General features: G+C 34.9%; 1 protein-coding gene across 2 annotated transcripts in view; it reads left to right on the forward strand.

The window, feature by feature from the left end:
* The window catches only part of CCDC141 (coiled-coil domain containing 141), a 55,381-nt gene that overhangs the window by 13,192 nt on the left and 23,258 nt on the right, over window positions 1-18,931 (forward strand). For both annotated transcript variants that reach the window (XM_064718333.1, XM_064718332.1), the window contains exons 6-17: window positions 874-993; window positions 5,441-5,635; window positions 6,216-6,388; window positions 7,204-7,345; window positions 9,573-9,692; window positions 10,913-11,104; window positions 11,971-12,147; window positions 13,595-13,774; window positions 14,557-14,682; window positions 15,275-15,463; window positions 15,741-15,920; window positions 16,729-16,878. In XM_064718333.1, coding sequence (XP_064574403.1) covers window positions 874-993; window positions 5,441-5,635; window positions 6,216-6,388; window positions 7,204-7,345; window positions 9,573-9,692; window positions 10,913-11,104; window positions 11,971-12,147; window positions 13,595-13,774; window positions 14,557-14,682; window positions 15,275-15,463; window positions 15,741-15,920; window positions 16,729-16,878 — 1,944 coding nt within the window. The remainder of the gene's footprint in view (window positions 1-873; window positions 994-5,440; window positions 5,636-6,215; window positions 6,389-7,203; window positions 7,346-9,572; window positions 9,693-10,912; window positions 11,105-11,970; window positions 12,148-13,594; window positions 13,775-14,556; window positions 14,683-15,274; window positions 15,464-15,740; window positions 15,921-16,728; window positions 16,879-18,931) is intronic.

Below are 18,931 nucleotides of genomic sequence, written 5' to 3' on the forward strand. Positions count from 1 at the left end.
TTATTGTCCACTCCATTTATTTGTTTTTTGATGAACCCATAATAAATACCCTGTGAAAATTTGCTTCTAGGAAAAATGTTTCAGTCAGTAAGTACACATCTGGAGGACATACTTAAGAAATGAAGGCTTGGTATTAAAATAATTTCCTTATTTCCCTGGGTCTCTTGGACTCAATGTGAACATTTTTTATGTGTAAGTGAAAATACTTCCAAAATATTTTAAAGATTTTTTTCATTTTTTATAATTGCTTAAATTTATTAAAAATAGCATGATTCTACATAAGCAGATAAAACAATAATAACAAAAAATCTCTAGCGGCCTATTAAAATCTGTAGTACCTAGAGTACAGAAATTCTTAGTATGTTGACTATGATCTAAGTATAGTGGTGATTTTCCAGACTGGAAATATTGGAGGAAGTGTTCCTGATACCAATAACTAATTGTGGATACTATTTTAAAATGTGGAGCTTCACTCAGGAATTCTTGCCATGTATTGTTTACAGAGAAAATGAGAGGTACCTACAATGAATCAAGCATGGTATCAAAACCCATGCATTTATTCTATGCATGGCTATAACCTGATTCTTCTTTTACTGTATTAATTTACAATCTGGTCATGCTTGATGAATACATTTTTTGTCTGTTTTGTCATATATATCCACTATGTGCTTACTTAGGTATTAGTCCTTTCCTTCTGCATTTGTTACAACACAAATGTAAGCATTTAAATAGAAGCATGAACATTAGGAATAAAAATGAAAGGAATTAAAACATGAGGCTTTTTTTTTTAAACTAAACTGCCATGTATATATTTTGAAAAATGGACAATAACTTCTCAACCTTCTCACTGATTTCCTTTTAATATTTGATTAGGTAACATCTTGGTATAAGCAAAACATCAGAGATTACTTTCAGAAGCAAAACTTAGGCTCATCACTGTTGGAAAATGAAGAGTTACTTCAGGAGCTTGAAGAAATGGAAGTCAAAGTGAAAGTAAGAAATACCATAATTGGTTTGTGAAGCAACTTTAAAAAAATGTGTAGCAAAACATGAACTTGGGCATTGAACAATCATGTATAGGAGAAGACATTTTCAAATGTACATGGGATTTATATCTCTATATGTCTAAATTATTTTAGTAATTTTACTTCTTTTAATGCAAAGCCTCCATGTTCCTCAGATTTTTTTCATTTAAAATTTTAAAAGCTACACAGAAGTTATAAGACAAATAATCCTTGATGTTGTTTTGTAGGTTTTTCGATTTAGTGATCAAGTTCCATACTGGTAATTTACATGTGAAATCCTGTGGTGAAAAACAAAGAAAAGGAATTTTATTAGAATTTTAACAAATTTTAATGTTCATAAAGGACAAAACCCCAGCCATTTCTACAATAATTAATAGTCAGTGAACTGAGTACATGATTGGAAGAGGTATTTGTCCATTTAGTTCTTGTGATTAAAGTAATTGAAAATGCTACTTTCATAGTTTTCAGTTTTCCAGAGAATAAATCTGTTACTTCCACTCATAAAAACAAGATGAGATTAAAGAAAATGTTGCTGTAAGAAGAAAGAACTTTTGTATGAAGTAAATTGCCTATACTGAGAACCTTTTTTAGGTAACTGAAAAGTGCCATAATCAGGCAAGTGCTCTTGCCGGGTCAGGACTATTTCCCATTCATGCAATTGAATTTGGATAACCCAGATGACCAAGGAGGCCTTTTCATCCAGAAACTATTCCAATAGAACTAAATGTCTTTTAAAGGATTATTGTGTTGATAGTAAGAGGCTTCTGATTGTTCACAGATCTGTTTCCTTGTAAGCTTCGTAGTTAAATGTCACATGTTTGCCTGTTTGCAGAATTAACAGGTAACTGCCTCAAGGCTGTCATGTAAACACCATATAATATTTCTATATTTCTAATGCTTCTCCAAGCATCATGTCAAAAAATAATTTTTTTTAAGGGAAGATGGGCATGTAACGATAAATACTTCTGAACAGACCTTTGACACAAGAAAAACTGATAAACCAGTAAATGAGTACACTGTGCTGTGTTTTCAGAGAGAGAGACACAACAACAGGTGTTCTGAAGCACAGCTGAATTCTAACCAAATAATCATTAATCTTCCCACATTTCATTTTCACAGGCTATTCTTGTAATTTGCTGTCTGAATTAGAAATTAGGGTGTAAGGGCAGAAAGGAAAACAATATGCATTTTCATTTTGTATAATAATATTTTTCATGGTTGAGTATCTAGGAAATAACTTATAATAATAACACTTATTGCAATTCCACCTAAAAATTCGTCTCCCCTATATTATGTACTAGATCATTCATATAATTTTTAATTAATTGCCTTTTTTAATGAGGTAATTTTAAAATGTTTAGCATTAAACATTTTTGTTATGCATCCATGTGAATTATGATTTCGAGCATCTTATCTTCAAGCCTTCTGCATTTCTTACTACTAGCATGTTCTGGCAGAGGGAAATTAAATTCTTGAAGGGAATAGTACTGAGCTTGTTTGTTTTGCTTATGATGTGCAGAAGAGTGGCCAGGTTGAAACTATATGCTTTGAGAAAGCTATGAGTTATAGGCATTGATTTTTGCAGCACTGAACTGCAGATGTTGAAAACAGAATAAAGGAGGTACCTGTTCCAAAGTAGCACAAATAAATCTTTTCAAGTAATGTTTCATATGTGTGCTGTAGCTCAGAGCAAAATGTTTTGTGTTGTAGATATGCAGAGCAAGTTTCATGTTGGAAAAGCAGGAATTTTTTTAAAGTGGAAATTTCCAATGTCTGAACTGTTTCACACAAAGTGTTTATTTACATGTATTGTTGTGTTAGGTTGAGCAAGATAAATGGTTTCTTAAATTGTTCAGAGGCCAGCTCAAGAGGGCTTTACAGGCCTAGCATCTAATTTATGGGACTGGGCTGAGAAGAGAAAGGAGAATGATTAAATATTATTATTATTTTCTCAAGCTGGTATCTTAAGTTGAATTTCACCTTGCTAAGAGGTAAAACCCATAAAAACATTACCACTAGTTCTTAAAATTATCAAGACCAAAAACAAACCCAAGAAATCATAATTGGGGAAAAAAGCCCTCAACCCTTGCCGACTTTAAAAGAATCCTCCTGCCCCCATTCCTGCAGGGACTTTGCCAGCTCCCCCCACCCCAAGATTTGAGAGAAAAGGCACATTTAGGATCTCACGTTCCAATAAGGGTGTGCTGGCACTGGTCACCTGCTTGCTGTTACCTTTCTATGCAGTTTGGAGGTGCTTGACATGGTAAAGAACTGCTAGCACCACTTTGTGGCCAAATAATTTTTAACATATCTCAGCAATTTTCTGGGGGGTGACGGACTGAATTATTTTTGTTCTTTCTGCTAGTTGATTTTACCAGCTCACTGTTAAATACGCTGCTACAGCCATTCACTGAACAATGTGAATTGCTCAAAAGAGACATCATATGCTAATAGTCATAGCAGCAAACAATCCCTTGTAGTTTTATTAGTGCCCACTACTTCTTTTGTTATTTGATTATAATAATATAATATGATTATATTGGTAGTTATACTGCAATGTAGTTCCTGAAGGCAAAAGCCTTTTGAATATTCACAAGGACTAAATTATCAATATGCTGATGTATGCAATGAACCAATGACATGCAGATTTGGGGCTCAGAAAAAGTTCAGTTGTGGACATTTTTGCATATGAGAGAATAAGGTAATTTATCACACATTCTGAAAAAAATGCATATTTTATGTTTAATTGACTTATGTTTTAAATGCTGCTTTATCTAATATATGGATCATGATTTGAAGTCAAATGTGCTTCAAAGTTTTCTAAGCTTAAGCCTAGAACATTACAGTGAAAAAATTTTTATAGAGCTTCTCAGGTTTTGATTCAAAGTCCAAAAGTTTTATTATATGGACAAGAAAAGTCAATTTATTGTTTAATTTTCAATTAATTGTTTAATAACAAGATAAATTTTTAGATATTTCTGCATTTTTTCCCCCAGACTTGTGCTGAATGTTTTAGAAGGCAGAAAATCTTCAAGACTTTTAATTAAAGCTACCATATTTTTAATTCATCAGTTTTAACACTCTTGAAAAATGCCTGTTTAATCAAAAATCCTAGAAAGGACTAATTTTTCTTGCCAAATGGAATAGTGAAAGCAAGTTTTTAAGACTTACTAGTGTGAGGAAAAGAATAGTGACAAGAGCTAAGGAGGCACATTCAACATGTCTTTAGTGTGTCAGAGCAATTCACAAGCATCCCCTGCTAAATTGAAAAGTCAATGTAAGAGTAGGCTGTGTGTTCCTTTCAAGGAAAATGAGTAAGAAATATGTTAGTGCTGACTGGCAGATTGTTATGAATTTAGCATGTTGAGGTCTGAAGAACAGAAGAAGCTAACTAAGATTTTTCCATGATTTTTTATGTCCTGTTGATGGAAAGCCTAAGCTTTTTATGTGTAGAAACATTTCCTTATAAATAGAAAGCTGAAAATGAAGTTGTCACTAGCTGTTTTATAGAAAATTTAACCAAGTTTGAGGAATGTTTAAACAGGGTAGCAAATGAATCTAACCAAATTTAATACCCTCAGAGAATGTGCAAGGTTGTAATATTTGTGGAATGTTTTAAAATATAAATTACTATAATAAATTGGGTTTTTGAGCTTGTGTGAAAACTTAGAGAAGAGCCTTGCCTCCATATAAACAAGGCAGTGTTTAATATCTGCTTTTAGAACACCTAAAAGCTGCTGTTGAGCATCTTGTACCAAACAAATTTATTAATTTTGTTACAATGAAATACTCTTATATGGAATAATTTCACTGTAAGTTGATTAATTTTCTTATGATTTTTTATTTTTCTTATAATTTTTATAATTCTCACTGCCACTAGAAAGGTTCATGATCTGGGAGAATATTTTTTGAGTGGACTTAAGATTTTGTGTAGGAAATCAGGGAAACTGTACAATGGAGAATGCCAAGGATAATGACACAACCTGCTGTAAGGGAGGGTCATTTGATTGAAGTGATAACCAGACATCTCTTAGCAGAAACTCTCTCACTGCAAGCTGCTATTATCTAGGCAATATTTTAATTTCTTCTTGATTAAAGAGGTGGGCTGAAGGACTGTTTGCCATGAGAGTGTGGTCTTACCAGGAGGTTTCTTGTCTTTGTTATCCTGACCATTTTCCCAGCAGACACCTTAGTAACTGCTGCTCCTGCCTGTGAAACTGTCAGAGAATGCAGAATGCCATTGCTGGAAACTAAAACCATGATTTTCTGGGAAGCTCCTCCTAGCAGAAAAACTGCATTAAATAATGATATCTTTCATGCCTATAACAGTACTCATTTTCCAATGCTTATATTATTACTACACAGCATATTATTTTTCTATGTGTAATTGACTAAAGTGGAATTTTTCCCACTAGGAGTGGAATTACACTGTGGAACAATTGGAAGGTGAAGCATTTAGGATCTTGCTTTCAGAGGACTATACAGAAAAAGAACATCTAAAGCTTTCAAATCAGAAAATCTCTCTGCTGCAAGAAGAAGTGTGCTTCCATATGGAAGAAAGGAAAGCCCTTCTGCAAGAGGCCAATGACTTTTTTCATGCTGCTGGCAAGGTAGGTGAGAAGCCAAGTGTGTAATAATAACCTGGCCACGAAACTATTAATGTGCTCTTGAAGGCTGGTGGATGTGGGATTATGCAAACAGTAGGCTAAACAATTTGAAGTGGGAAATTACACATCCAGTTACCCTTTTCATATGAATTTTTGCCTCAAACTTCTATCCAGAATGGCAAATCCATTCAAAAATGTATTCTCTTTTTTATTTCCTTTAAGTATATTGAGCACTTGGTTTCAAAATAAGGTATTTGGTAAATAATTTTTGCCAAGAATTGGGCTTTAAGTTTGTTTTCTGGGGCCATCAGAAACAATGCCTATTCTTGCAGTGGTCTCCAGAGGAGCTAATTATAATCAGTGTTATTAATAATGCAACCTTTTTTCCCAAAAATCTTTCAGTTAGAACAGTACTTTAAAAAGTTTATATTTTAGGCTGTCCAAAGACCAAACAGTCTTCTTGTATTTTTTTCAGGTATATTTTTTTGATATCATTTATAGAAGCTTTAAAACCAGATAATTTCCAAGGATAGTTCCAACAACAGAAATATTGATAAAGTAATGCTTTTCTTTTTCTCTTCAGGTACTTGATGGTCTTGAAAGTATTGAGAATTACCATAAAATCTCTATTTCAGAAGGCTTAAATTTACCTATATTGACACTGAAGTATAAGGAATTGCAGGAAGCAATTAAAGGTTGTACAGCAACTACCATGCAGAAGGGTCGAACTTTAGTTAACAAAGCAGATTCTCACAGGTATTAACATAAGTTTCTGATGAAGCTAAAGTAATGAAAAAACTTATTTTGAACATGTCAGTTTTACAAAAATTCTTATGATGGATATAAATTTAAGTAAGGAGTAACTTGATGGGTAGGGAGAGGGGGTAAATATCAAAACTTCAGTTCTTAATTGTATGAGATATCTTCTTTGCAATATAAAGAGGAATGCCCCAAGTATTCAGGTTCTGAATTGTTTCCCTGATATTATGGTTTAAGTTATAATCCAAGCCACTGTTTTGTAAATTGGTGGGGGATTTTTCTCCTATTAAAACAACACCCTTAAGGAGAGGTTGATTTAGAATGCATATGACGTTCTTTTTTCAGCTACTGTAAAAAACACTGAAATATTTTAGAGTCCAAAGAAAACATTCCTTTTAGGGTAGAACTGGCATGCCATATATTTCCTCTTTTAAGCTCTTGCATTTGTCATTTTAGTTTTAGATAGTGTAGCTAGAGTAAAAAGGGAAATGAGCTGTTTCTCAGTGAATCAGACTGTGAGTCTTGTGATCAATTGTATCTGTCGTGTGAATCTACCTTAGGCACTGGTGACAAATTATTTGTTTGGAAATCTCATTTCTGTGTTTTACTAATGTGGTGGTTTTTATTATTTTATTTGGATTAATTTTAATATTTTTCTTGGTTATTTTTCCTTTGAGAGTAGCAGTATAAAATTCGTAAGTTACTCATCATACAAATCAACAGAATCAGTATTGGAGGTTTTGTAAATCATAATAATCTTCTATGTGGAGCAAAAAAGATAAATAAATGACAGTTCTACTTTTCTATTTTAGTTCTTGGGTGGCAGGAATTCAGAAAATGATGGAATATGTTCAAAAAAAAGTAGATCAATTAAACAGCCAATGTCCAGATTATGAAGAATTTACTTTGAAGAAACAGCAATGGATTGCCTCACTTGAAGATCATCTGAGTAAGGTACATCATAGATTCATAGAATGGTTTGGGTTGAAAGGGACCTTAAAGAACATCTCATTCCAACCCATTTGCCATGGGCAAGGACATCCTCCTCTAGACCATGTGGTCCAAAGCCCCATCAGCCTGGCCTTGGATGCTGCAAGGGACAGGCAGACGCAGCTTCTCTGGGCAACTTGTGCCAGTGTCTTACCACCCTCATAGTGATGAATTTCTTCCATATATCTAATCTAGACTTGCCTTGTTTCAGTTTGAAGCCGTTATCCCTTGTTCTGTCACTCCAAGTCACCCTTGAGCTTTCCTATAGGCCCCTTTAGGTACTGCAAGTGTCTCCTATAAAGTCTTCCCAGTCTCCTGCTCTCCAGGCTGAACAACTGCAGTCTCTCAAGCTGTCACCATAGAAGAGGTGCTCCAGCATTCTGATCATCTTTGTGATGGTTATTATCATCACTGTAGCATGTCTTCTTAGGGCATTCATTAATAGTCCGTTGTATTTCCATAATTTAGCTATAGTGAATATTGAAGTTGAATCAAATAATAAGAGTTTTAGAGAGAGCATAGTTGTAGTTGAAATGCTGAATGCTCTTATCAACACAAAGGAACCAAAAGCTGTTCTGAAAAAAATGAGCCATTTCCACAAGAACATTTTACCAGCGTTGTTCAATTAAGCATGGATTTGCTTGGATAATGAGCTATTATAATTTGTTCTTTTGGAAAAGAAGTGAGCAATCAGTCTGTGACCCGTAAGCAGGTTTCATCTACTGCTTCTGTCCATTGTTTTATGTGGCTGAAGATAAAAATAAAAGTTTGGCAAAAATTGAGGTTTAATAAGCATGGTGATTGAACCACAGCAAATTTTCAGTAAATCTGAAGGAGACTAGACTCTATTCACTATAAAAATTCCTTTTGTTAATTAAGGTATTGATGCATCAAGGACATGACAGCCCTCTTTAAATGGTTGAATGTCATATAGTACTACGGACCTTTTAAATGACTTGTCAAAAATGGAATAGACAAATAGCTCTTAAATAAGTTTCCATGTGTAAATACAAATTAAAAAAATATAGTCTTTTAGCAAGGTTCATATGAAGGAAACCAAGAGCGTAGATGAGAAAAGTAAATCAAATTTAATGACTGAATAATTAAGTCTGCAATCTGATATTTTGTATTTGCATGATTTGCATTATCAATCAGATGTGAATTTAATTTGCTACAAATTGGCCCACTTCCAGACCATTTACGTGTGTAGAAATGATGTCACTATGATGTTGTGAATCTTTGCCTACAGGTTAAATTCTGAAGGTAACTTTTACTTAAAATATAAACCTTAATTTGAACATAAGGTTTCAGTGTGCTGTGTTCTAATCACTTTGCTCCCAGCCTTGCATTGGAGAATATTGTGTCATTGCAGTGAAGAGTGCTTATTGCTATATTGCTACCAAGCAATTCACTTTTAATATCCACTCTCATAAGCAAAGTATCCCAAGGAATCTGGTACCAGATTAATTGTGCTTCAGCCTCATGTAATAAAGTTGGAACCTCAATAAGCTGCCAGTTCTTAAGAAAAATGTTAAATGTAAATTCACATGTCTAATAATAACCAAGTGTGTTGTGTCTGGTGTCATCTTCCTGTCCTCTTCATAATCTGTTTTGTTGTTATAGTGCATACATAATATCTTAGTGACAGTGGAAGGGAATTCTGTACATGTACCTGCACAAAAATAGGTCTCTTGCCCTGTCAGAGAAGCTTTAAATGTACTTTCTGGAAAAATCCTGGAACAGAATGAAAGTATTTCTGCCAGGGCTATAATAGCAAGATTATAATGCAGTTGTGCCATATTGAAATCACAAGTCTCAGATATTTAGGGTAAAGGAAAGCACTGTCAGTAAAATGAGAGCAAACAAGAAGGGTTTTTGATCATGCCTGTTGAAGAAATAGTAGAGTTGTCTTCTTTTATATTGTAATTCCCATCTTTCTCTGAGTATACATGATATTAAAGTTCCACCTTTTCTTAATTTCTTCTCTTCAGCCCACCATTTGGGATTGAGGAGTGTGTGTGAGCAGCTGTGTGGTACAGTTCTCATTTGGGTTTAAACCATGACATTATGCCTAGAAACATAATCTACGCACCAACAAAAAAGTGGTTTTTCTGTATAAAGTGATATTTTATGCTGGTTTTTGAAGTCTACTTATATAAATTAACCATGTGAATAATGCTTTCAAATAAAGGTGTCGCAATCAATTAAAAAGCTCGCCCCGATGCTCGCAGTTGGAATGGAGATTGGCTCGTATTTGTGTGAGTCAGAAAGAGTTTTGAACAAGCACCTTGAACTGGCTAAACAAACAAAGGTAAAAAAAAAACTTTCAATAATGTTAAGTGCTTTCAGAAACAAATGCTTCCTGTATGTAATTCTAAATAAGGTGAGAGGCTGAGAGTTTCTTGTAAAGAAAATAGGTCTATGGTTTGTTTTAAAACTATAGTTAATGAACAAAAAGATAACATTACAGTCATTAAATCACTGTTTTTCTTCACTGTCTCTATCTCACTGTGTGATTTGCAGGATCCTCGCACCAACTCTCATTAGAAAGACTCTTCAAATGTGGATTGCTACTCCTACATGAGGCACCAGGTTTAATAATTGCCTAGACAGCCAGAGTCAGAGACAAACCTTCTTGTGGTTTATTGTGCCAAAGATAAGGGATGAACTGGCAAAAAGAAACAAGTAGTTTCCATTTAGAGAAGCTGTGAAGGGGGCTGTAAAGAGCCCCAGTGGTCATGTTGGGAGTGCAGCCATCTGATGAGAGCCCTGCAGCACTCAGCTCTGTCACACGTGAGGCTATTTTTAAGTCACATCCAGGGCCTTTCCCACTCCCATAGCAGCCCTGCACTATCTGGATGGGGGCTAAAACCACTTGAATCCCTTCCATAGCCTCGGCATAGGTGCATAGTTCAGCCTAAGCTGAACAACATGGCAGTGTGTATTTTAGGAGTATCCTATGTATTTTCAGTACTTAAAATTCCATTTCTCCTGCAGATCTCTTTTTTGCAGCACGCAACAGCTTATGCGGTCCAAGGGACGGATCTGTACGGTACCTGTGGAAATAAAATTCACTTTAAAACAATTCTGGAGAGCACATTGTAAAAATATTAAAACCTCAGCAGATAAGCAAGAGCATATTTTTGTCCCTCAAGACTTTATAATAGTTTTAAGTGTCTTTTCTGCCAAATTTTTGCATGTCAAGGTGTTACTTTTGTTTGCTGCAGTGTATACTTTGCCCTGACAGATATATATATGAATACACTCTTATAACTATACACCTCTTCTAACTATTCCTTCTGGAAACTGTAATATCCTAGATTTCAAAATAGCTATTTCAATAACTAAACCTATCATTTTAGGAAAGAAATGGATATTTCTGTGATTTAGTTTCCATTTTGAGCTCTTCTTCAAACAAGTAATTAAATTATACATAAAAATGCAATCCTAATGAAAATTAACAATGTAATATCAATATTCACAAGTTCTTTCCAGTCATTATACATTTTTTCTATGCTTTTACCTTCAAAGGAAACTTCATGTGAACTGAAAGCAGCTGAGGGAATCATCAAAAACATGGCAGAGTTGGAACCTGAGCAGGTGGCGGCTTTTTCTAGCAGAGCTGACTTTCTGAATAAAGAGCTGAAAAAAATTGAAAAAAATATTACTTCAAAGCTAGAAATCCTAGAAACTTATGTGGCCTTTTTACAGTCAGCTATAGAGGTATGGATTACGTATTTATTCTCTTACTAGACTGTAAAAATCTTACAATTGAAAAATTTCCATCCATTGTAGGAAGAACTATAATTGATTTAGATTTTTCTCCTCTGCATATGTGCACTCTCATTATATACATGATAAAAATGCTTCCATATAGGTATTCTGAATATCAAATTTACTGATTTGCTTCATATAACTTTTGAAAATGTCCTATGATATGTTCATAGGGATCTTTGTTGCTGTCTTACACTACTTCCACTAACATGCTAATTCATATGATTGTATTTAAAAATGAAATAAAAACCAGCTCTAGCTCAAATCATAATCAATTCAATACCAAAGTAATTTTGGTAGCTGTGCTAATGGTGTCCAGGACAGTTAATTTTCATTTTGATTTGGATTCCATTTTAAAATTCTACAATATGGTAGCTGTTCTTTAATATTTAGAAAGAAATTGAGGATGGAATGGAATCTGGCAGATAAAATTAGCCATAGGATTTATTTATGGCATGATAAACTACAAAAAAAAATTGTATTACATCTACTTCTGATTATTGCTAAATTCAGTTACTTCATATTAAGCAGATCAGTGAAAATCAGTGCATTGATATACTGGTAAATGAAATCCATGTAAGAATATGTGATAGAAATTGAGCAAATTGCTGCCATCTGTCTGTTGGCCATCTACTGGTTGGCAAGTTATTCAAAACTATTTTATTATTTGGTGTTTGTAAATATTTTAGGGACTCATAGATCTTAAAATTAAGATTCAGAGGGGACTATTCAAATTTATCATATTTCTGTAACTTCTGATTATAGCGCCTCAATTTTGGTTTGTTTTTTGTTATTCATTTAATGTCTTTCTATAGGTGAATGATGATATTAAAAATCTGAAGGAATTCTATAATTCAAAACCCCTACCAACAAGCAGACAGACTGAAAGTAAAATTGAAATAGAGTCAGCTAATACTCAGTGGCAAAATACTATAAAGAAGACTTTTTCCACTGAAAATATGGGTTGCTGTTTTCTTAATTTAGTACATGTGGTGAGTATGTGAGTATGATCTGATAAACCATTTTGAATATTTTATACTTGCCTGTGATGAGGCCCAATCCTAGTTCTGTGCCGGATGGATTATGTACCTAATTTTAAAGGGGCTAATGCTGATATATACTTTCAGAAGAAGAAGGTATTTGAGTGCTTATGGTAAAATAAAAAGTTTTGTGGTTAGCAATGACAGAGCCCTTACTGACCCAGTCCATGCATAAAAATCTAATACATGCTCCTATCTATTTGTTTCATGTTGGAAAGCAACATATGTTCAAGCACAATATTAAGTTCATTTTACTTCCACTAAGAGGCAAGGAGTCTTTACTGACTGAGTGTATGGATTCTTCTAAAGGAATGGATGTTGGAGCTGCCTCCTTGCAAACAGTCTTTCCCAGTGTCTTTACATTCTGTCCAACAGCTACACTGCCTAGGCATCCCTGTTTAATTTTCCAACAACACTTCATGAGGTGATCATTTGAACTCATTCCCTTAGCTACACCTCCTCAAGTAATCCAAGTTAATGAGGTCAGCCTGAATACCCAGCTGTTCTTTCTGCTTTTATGGGACACACTAGGGAGCAGTTAGACATTAAGCTGGGAAGGGGGAGATGGTGTTGGTAAACTACAGCAGGATACAGGTGAATTGGAAAAGCCAGCTGAGGGAGGGAAGGTGCTCAGGCTGTTAGTGTGGCTGCAGGGTGTGTCCCTGCTGCATGCTGCCAAGTAAGACAGTCACAGTAATGGCAAAGTCACTTAAAACCTTCTCACATCTTCAGACATTAACTCCCTAAACACCTGGATATGTGTTGTCACATATTTTCTACTATTCTGTTCCTACGATAGTCCCAGATTGTAGCTTTTAAAAATCTGGAAGATATGGATCATACTAGTAATTTACAAAAACAACTTCTCTCAGAAAAAAAATTAAATGGGAAAGTGGCATTACCCAGTTTTCTGATATTTCTCATAGAGATTCTACTGAAAAGAGGTAAAAATATCAAATATTCAAATACTAAACAATTTAACCCTCCTGTGCTTCAGTGCTGCTTCGTTTATCAACACAAAGGGATGATTTTTTCTTAACCTACTTTGTTTTCTAGTTGCTATTTATTCTCCAAAAGGTCATTTTGGGTAGTTCTGTTTAGTCAGAAATTCTTTTATTCTGTCTAAGTGTGAAACAGACATCAGATGGCAATAATTCAGTCATTACTGACCTGTTCTATGCTTTAAATTCCAGCTTTATATATGTTGCCACTTTAAAAATTCTGTAAATCTGTGCCTATTTCTAGACAATATTAAAGGAAAAGTGTATTTAAGGGTATACATTTTTTTAAAGTTACACTGGGATAGTTGAGGTTTTATTAAGCTTTATTTAAAATTATGAGGTTTCAATTGTATGTTATAAAAATATGTGTGGAAAAAATGTCTCTGTTTATTTGCCAGGTAAATGAGAGGTTAATATTAGAAGTAGAAAAATCAATAAAAGTAACAGAAGATATCATTATTAACCTGAATAAAGAAAGGAAGGAGCTGACCGATCTTTGGGCAATCTGGAATTTTAAAATTACTCAAATAAAACCCATCAAGCAACAGTGCCAGATATTTAAAGAACAACTAAAAATCGTAAGTAAAATACCTAGCAAGAAAGCAACTGTGGCAAATATTTCTAGATTGTTATTAGCTTGTCTGTGGCTCTCCCATCAACTATTATAGGTATTATTTATAAAAATCAGTAAAATATGATTCTTGTTCATAGTCTGTTCTCTGTTATGTCCATCAGTCAGCAGGAGCCATGAAATGTTTTTGACTTTTTTTTCTCTACCTCAAATCCATAGAAGTCTAAGTGTCCATTTCTAATTCTAAGTTTTAATGGAGTTTAATCAATGCTTTACCAGCAGGGATTTTTTAATTCTTTTTAAAAGCACCATTTTTTTTTGAGACTGAAGAGCTGCTAAACCAAACTGTGCCCTAACTGTTACTAAACTGAAGTCTGACCAGGTTCATGCAGAAAGAGGATTGAGACCTTCTTGGCACAGGGAGAGTGTACAGGGTTCCTCAAAAGAAACACTAGCTGGGCTAGTAGCAGAACCAGAAACACCAGTTAGGCTTGTAGCTGCTGTATCTCTAGTGCGACTCAGCAGTTCACCAGCACATCTGTTATCTCCGAAATCCTGTGTCTGTGGTCCTGCAGTCCTGGCGTCTGAGTCGCTTTTTCATGCTGTCCTAAAGATATCTTATCACCCTTCTCACTCAGAAGGTTTGCAACAGAGAGACTTTACTGACAGCATTTGGGTGCCTGGTTTGAGGAAGGTTTTGTTACAAATTTAGCTTTGAGTTTAAATTTAGTTGTTTTTTTTTTTAATTTATTGCAGTTAGAAGTGCTCAACTTCTTGATTCTCTTTTAGACTACCCGTGGATTAGAGATTCTTCAAGAGGCCCTCCAGCTTGCAGTACCAGTTGACCTTGGAAGTGACCTTTTAATTGTTTTGGAACTACAGAAAAAGCTGAACCAAATGAAACCACACTATGAGGTGAGAAACCAAGCCAGTGGAGTGAAGAGTACATCAAAATGTCTTTTTGGTCCCATGAAGATCCACATCCTCATTGACGCCAGACACTCTGTCTGGGTTTGAAGTGTTTTATGTTCTACAGCAGTTTTCTAGGAGGAAGTGTTTGTGTGTGTTCATAATGTAGGGGCAAAGAGATTTTGCCTTCAGTGTTCAGAGAATGTCTTGTGCTGCGTTAGTTGTGTATTCAATGGACACACAAGCACTGGGGTGGTGAAGTACGAGGACGGCATCAGCTCCAAGCTTTTGAATTTAAAGCAGATCAGAGGCTGAGGTACATCATAGTGGCCTTTCTACCTCCTGTGTGAATACTGTCTCTGGGTTTGAGCAATTCACTCTGCCATTGCCCTTTAATTATGTTTGACTTGTTTTCATGCAAGTCTGGGTGATAGCTGAGATTCATGCCTACCAAAAAGTGCAGAATTTAGTGTTTTAAGGTGCAGGACATTGACTTTTCCCCAAGACAATTTACCCCTGTTAGGTGGTTATTTCATCACATGTAAAGGAAAAATTGCAGTGTTTGTGCAAATCGAGTAACTTCTCTGATTTTTGTTAGCAACTGAATGCTGAGCTTGAGTACCTGATCAAATTATTGGAATTACCAAGCCTGAAAGGATTTCCTGTGAAAGAGAATTCTGAGAGAATAAGTGAGCTTATTCATTTCCACCAAGCAGTAAAGGATACAATGATAGAATACGATGAGATTTTCAGCAAGACAGTCAAATTCCATCACATTAAAAAAGAAGTGAGTATAACATTTTAAAACATACATTCTTCCCATTGTAGTTAAACTCTCTTTGGTTTTGGTTCCTGTTGCTTTTCTTTCCTTTGCACCAGAGAAATAAGATAAATCAGCCTGGTGATCAGAATTAAAATCTTGGATCTAAAACTGCATAAATCATAAATTGTTTGAATTGAAAACTCAGATCTGAAACCAATTTTAATTTCTTAAACTCAAGGGTAAGGAAAAAAATTTAAGTTATTTTAAACAGACACTGATTTTTGTTTTTTGTATACTTCAGCTGGAATGTCTGTCAAAATTAGGAGAACTGGATATGCCTGAAACATATGGGGACCCTGAAAATGTGCACCAGGCTAAAGCCTACCTTGTGAATTCTCAGGAGAAAAATGCACATATTAGACAGCTATATACTCTACTTATTACTCAGGGAGTGGATATCTTGTCTGCAGTGCAGCAGCCTGTGAGTATAAGCAGAATGATTTATGAAATCAAGGATAAATATGAAAGATTATTGGACTCATCTGGCTTAATTCTAGATGTGCAAATATGTATTACTACTCTGAGAAAAATACAGAGAGAGCCTTAAGGAAGTTAATGTTAAAATATCATTGCTTGGAAAAAAAACCACAAGCCATAATTTACTTTAGTATGTTTTGTGAAGTTCAAGGCCCTGATGGCAATTTCTTGAATCTCTATATTACAATCCTGCTATTTTGTAAAGGTTGCTTTGCAGATTTTTTCTCCTGTAAAGAAAGGATAACATAAGAGCAAAAGAGAAAATGTAGTAACAGTGCTACCTTATCAATGGATTCAAGACTGATTTACATGACAGAGTGGATATCATTTTGGAAAGGAATTCAGGGAAGAATTTTCATTTCCCTGTATTCAGTCACTTACTAAGAAAGCAATACTTTCCTTATGATTTGGCTAGAACATTTATATTGGCAGTCAGCTCTTCAGACACCATAAACTGATGGATGACAGAAAGGAGCTATTCTCCAGGTGGCAAAGGACTGGAGGGGGTCACTCCCTCTTTGTTCAGAGAAGACACAATGTTCAGGTTGTGACTTTGACCCAAAACTACTCCTCAGACTACCAGTGACTGAAACTGCTATGTCCTTGCTCTCCTTGCAGTGGAGGTTCAAGTTTACTCTAGCCATTGTGGCTGGCTGTGCATGTTCCGCCTCAATGATTTTCATTTTAGATTGGTTAAATCAATACATTTCCTGCGACTGACTGATAAATTTGTTTCTCTCTTTCCTCATTAGAATTGTTTGAATGTTTCTGTAAAGAATCTGAAGCAAGAACTTGCTAGATTTGAGTGTGATAGCATAAACTGGAGCTCCAGAGCTGAAAAGTATGAGGAAGAACTGTCACAGTATTTTCAACACTGCACCACTCAAGAGGATATAAATGAGGTAAATGAAATTAATCCCAACTCACTGAGTGACTGTTAAAAGAGCTGTTGTGTTCTATAATATAAATTATGGTTTACCATTCCCCTAAAAGCTTCATATGTATACAGAAAAACAGACTTTCATTTTAGCAGCAACTTTGGATCTACACAGCAGCAACAGTAATCTGTGGTTCATGGCTCTGCTGTTCAGGATTCTATCAAGCTGTTGGGCTGGCAGTAAAATGCTTTCACTGCACCAAGAGGACTGGAAATAGAGCAGCTACATTTTCTTTAGCTTTCAGCTCAGTCAGCTTCATCTGAAACACAGGTCTTTATAACTTTTTCTTGTGAAGCTAAAATTTCAAACAAACATAGAATTTGTACATATTGCGGTTGTCAGGTCATTGAAAATAACTTCCAGTGTTTCTATGAAAAGTTCAGAATAATCTAGTACTAATGTTTTTTCAGAAACAAAAGATACACTTGAAAAACTGCTAGGAGCAAAGGAAATGTTCATTGGCCCAAGAGATTAGAATTACTATTATGGAATTTAGGTTAGGAATAATTACTCAGGTAATATGACTATCAACATTACATCTTGGTAGGACAGACACAAATGAATTCTCAAATTAGAAAACGACATTCATTAAATGTCTCTAAAAATTAATTTAGGAAAAAATATTTCAAAGAACTAACTTTCCCAGACTGATACATTAAGATAAGAGGCTGCTGGGCTCTATACTTGATGTTCTGTAGATTGTACTCATTTTGTACTTACTTGCATCTATGAAGTACAGAAGAGGGATTGTGAGCTGAAAGGATTTTCACATTCATGTTTCCTGTAGGATGAAGCATATGTAATAAAAATACAGGACACTGAAGGTTACATATTCTTATTGGTTAAGTTAAAATCTGTTATCCCCAAATCTAGTTAAATCTTGTGCATAAACTAACCAAAATATACTAATTTGGCATGTGGATACCTTTTTCTTTAGGTTCCCTTTGTATTATAGAAGATGAAGGTATTTCCTAAACAGATATTTGGCTAATATGCCTGTATATGCATTAATATACTGCCATTTTCTTCTTCTTCTTCTTTTTTTTTTCCCATTCAGTATTTCTAACTAATTCTGTTTAGGGATCAAGAAATCAGACACCTGGCTACTTCGAGAATATTATTTTTGAGTATTACCTTCAGTATATTAAATTCTGCCAATTTTTTCATCAGGAATTGAATATTGCTAGTATGCTAGTATGAATATTGCTAGACTTGTCCAAACGAAAAATTTATTTGCTATCTACTGTGTCTAAGCAAATAAATATTTCATGTGCCAGGAGCAAGCAGCAGCTGTTCATGACTGTCAAATAGTAAACAGCCAACCAGATAATTTAGCAGTGATTTACCAGTTTACAGAGCAAACTTTAAAGCTGACTGAAAATATTTGGGATTCTGCTGTAAATACTTACACTAATTTATGTTTGATGTGATTAACTTAAGTGTGTAAATACAGCCTGTGAATTAGGGCTTAGGACTAAGTGGTGTTTGAAGAGATCCTTAGAGGACGTAGCAAGTTCCCTGTGTTTGTAAAGTATTGTTGCTTCTATAAGAAATGAGAAAACAAATACTGAAATTTATAGAATATAGATGAATATATAGCCTGAGTTTTAAATAGCCTTGGAGGAGACAAGAGTAAAATGCATGCCTTTTCTGTGCCTTCTGTAATTCAAAGAGAATTCGAAAAGGCAAAAGTTAGTGTATATAACCTCAACTTTTTTGGGAAGGATGAGGAAAGCTCATCTTTGGGATCTGTATTTGCCAGCTGGGGCTTCATTTGTCACAAGGTAGTTTGGGCAGGAGCCTCTGAAGAGCTGCGCCTCCACTGTGTTGCACTGCAGTCATTTGTGAGCTCAGCCTCAGGTACACTGATATACTGGATATAGGAATGCTGCACTGGGTCTGTTCAGGGGATTCTGAGTGACACTGTTCATCACCCATGGTAGCTTTTGCAATGAAAAAGCCTTCTCTTCAGGTGATCACTTTAAAAATAACATTTATGCATGTCCACGTAAAACTT

The sequence above is a fragment of the Zonotrichia leucophrys genome, chromosome 7 (assembly GCF_028769735.1).
Source record: "Zonotrichia leucophrys gambelii isolate GWCS_2022_RI chromosome 7, RI_Zleu_2.0, whole genome shotgun sequence".
NCBI lineage: Eukaryota > Metazoa > Chordata > Aves > Passeriformes > Passerellidae > Zonotrichia > Zonotrichia leucophrys.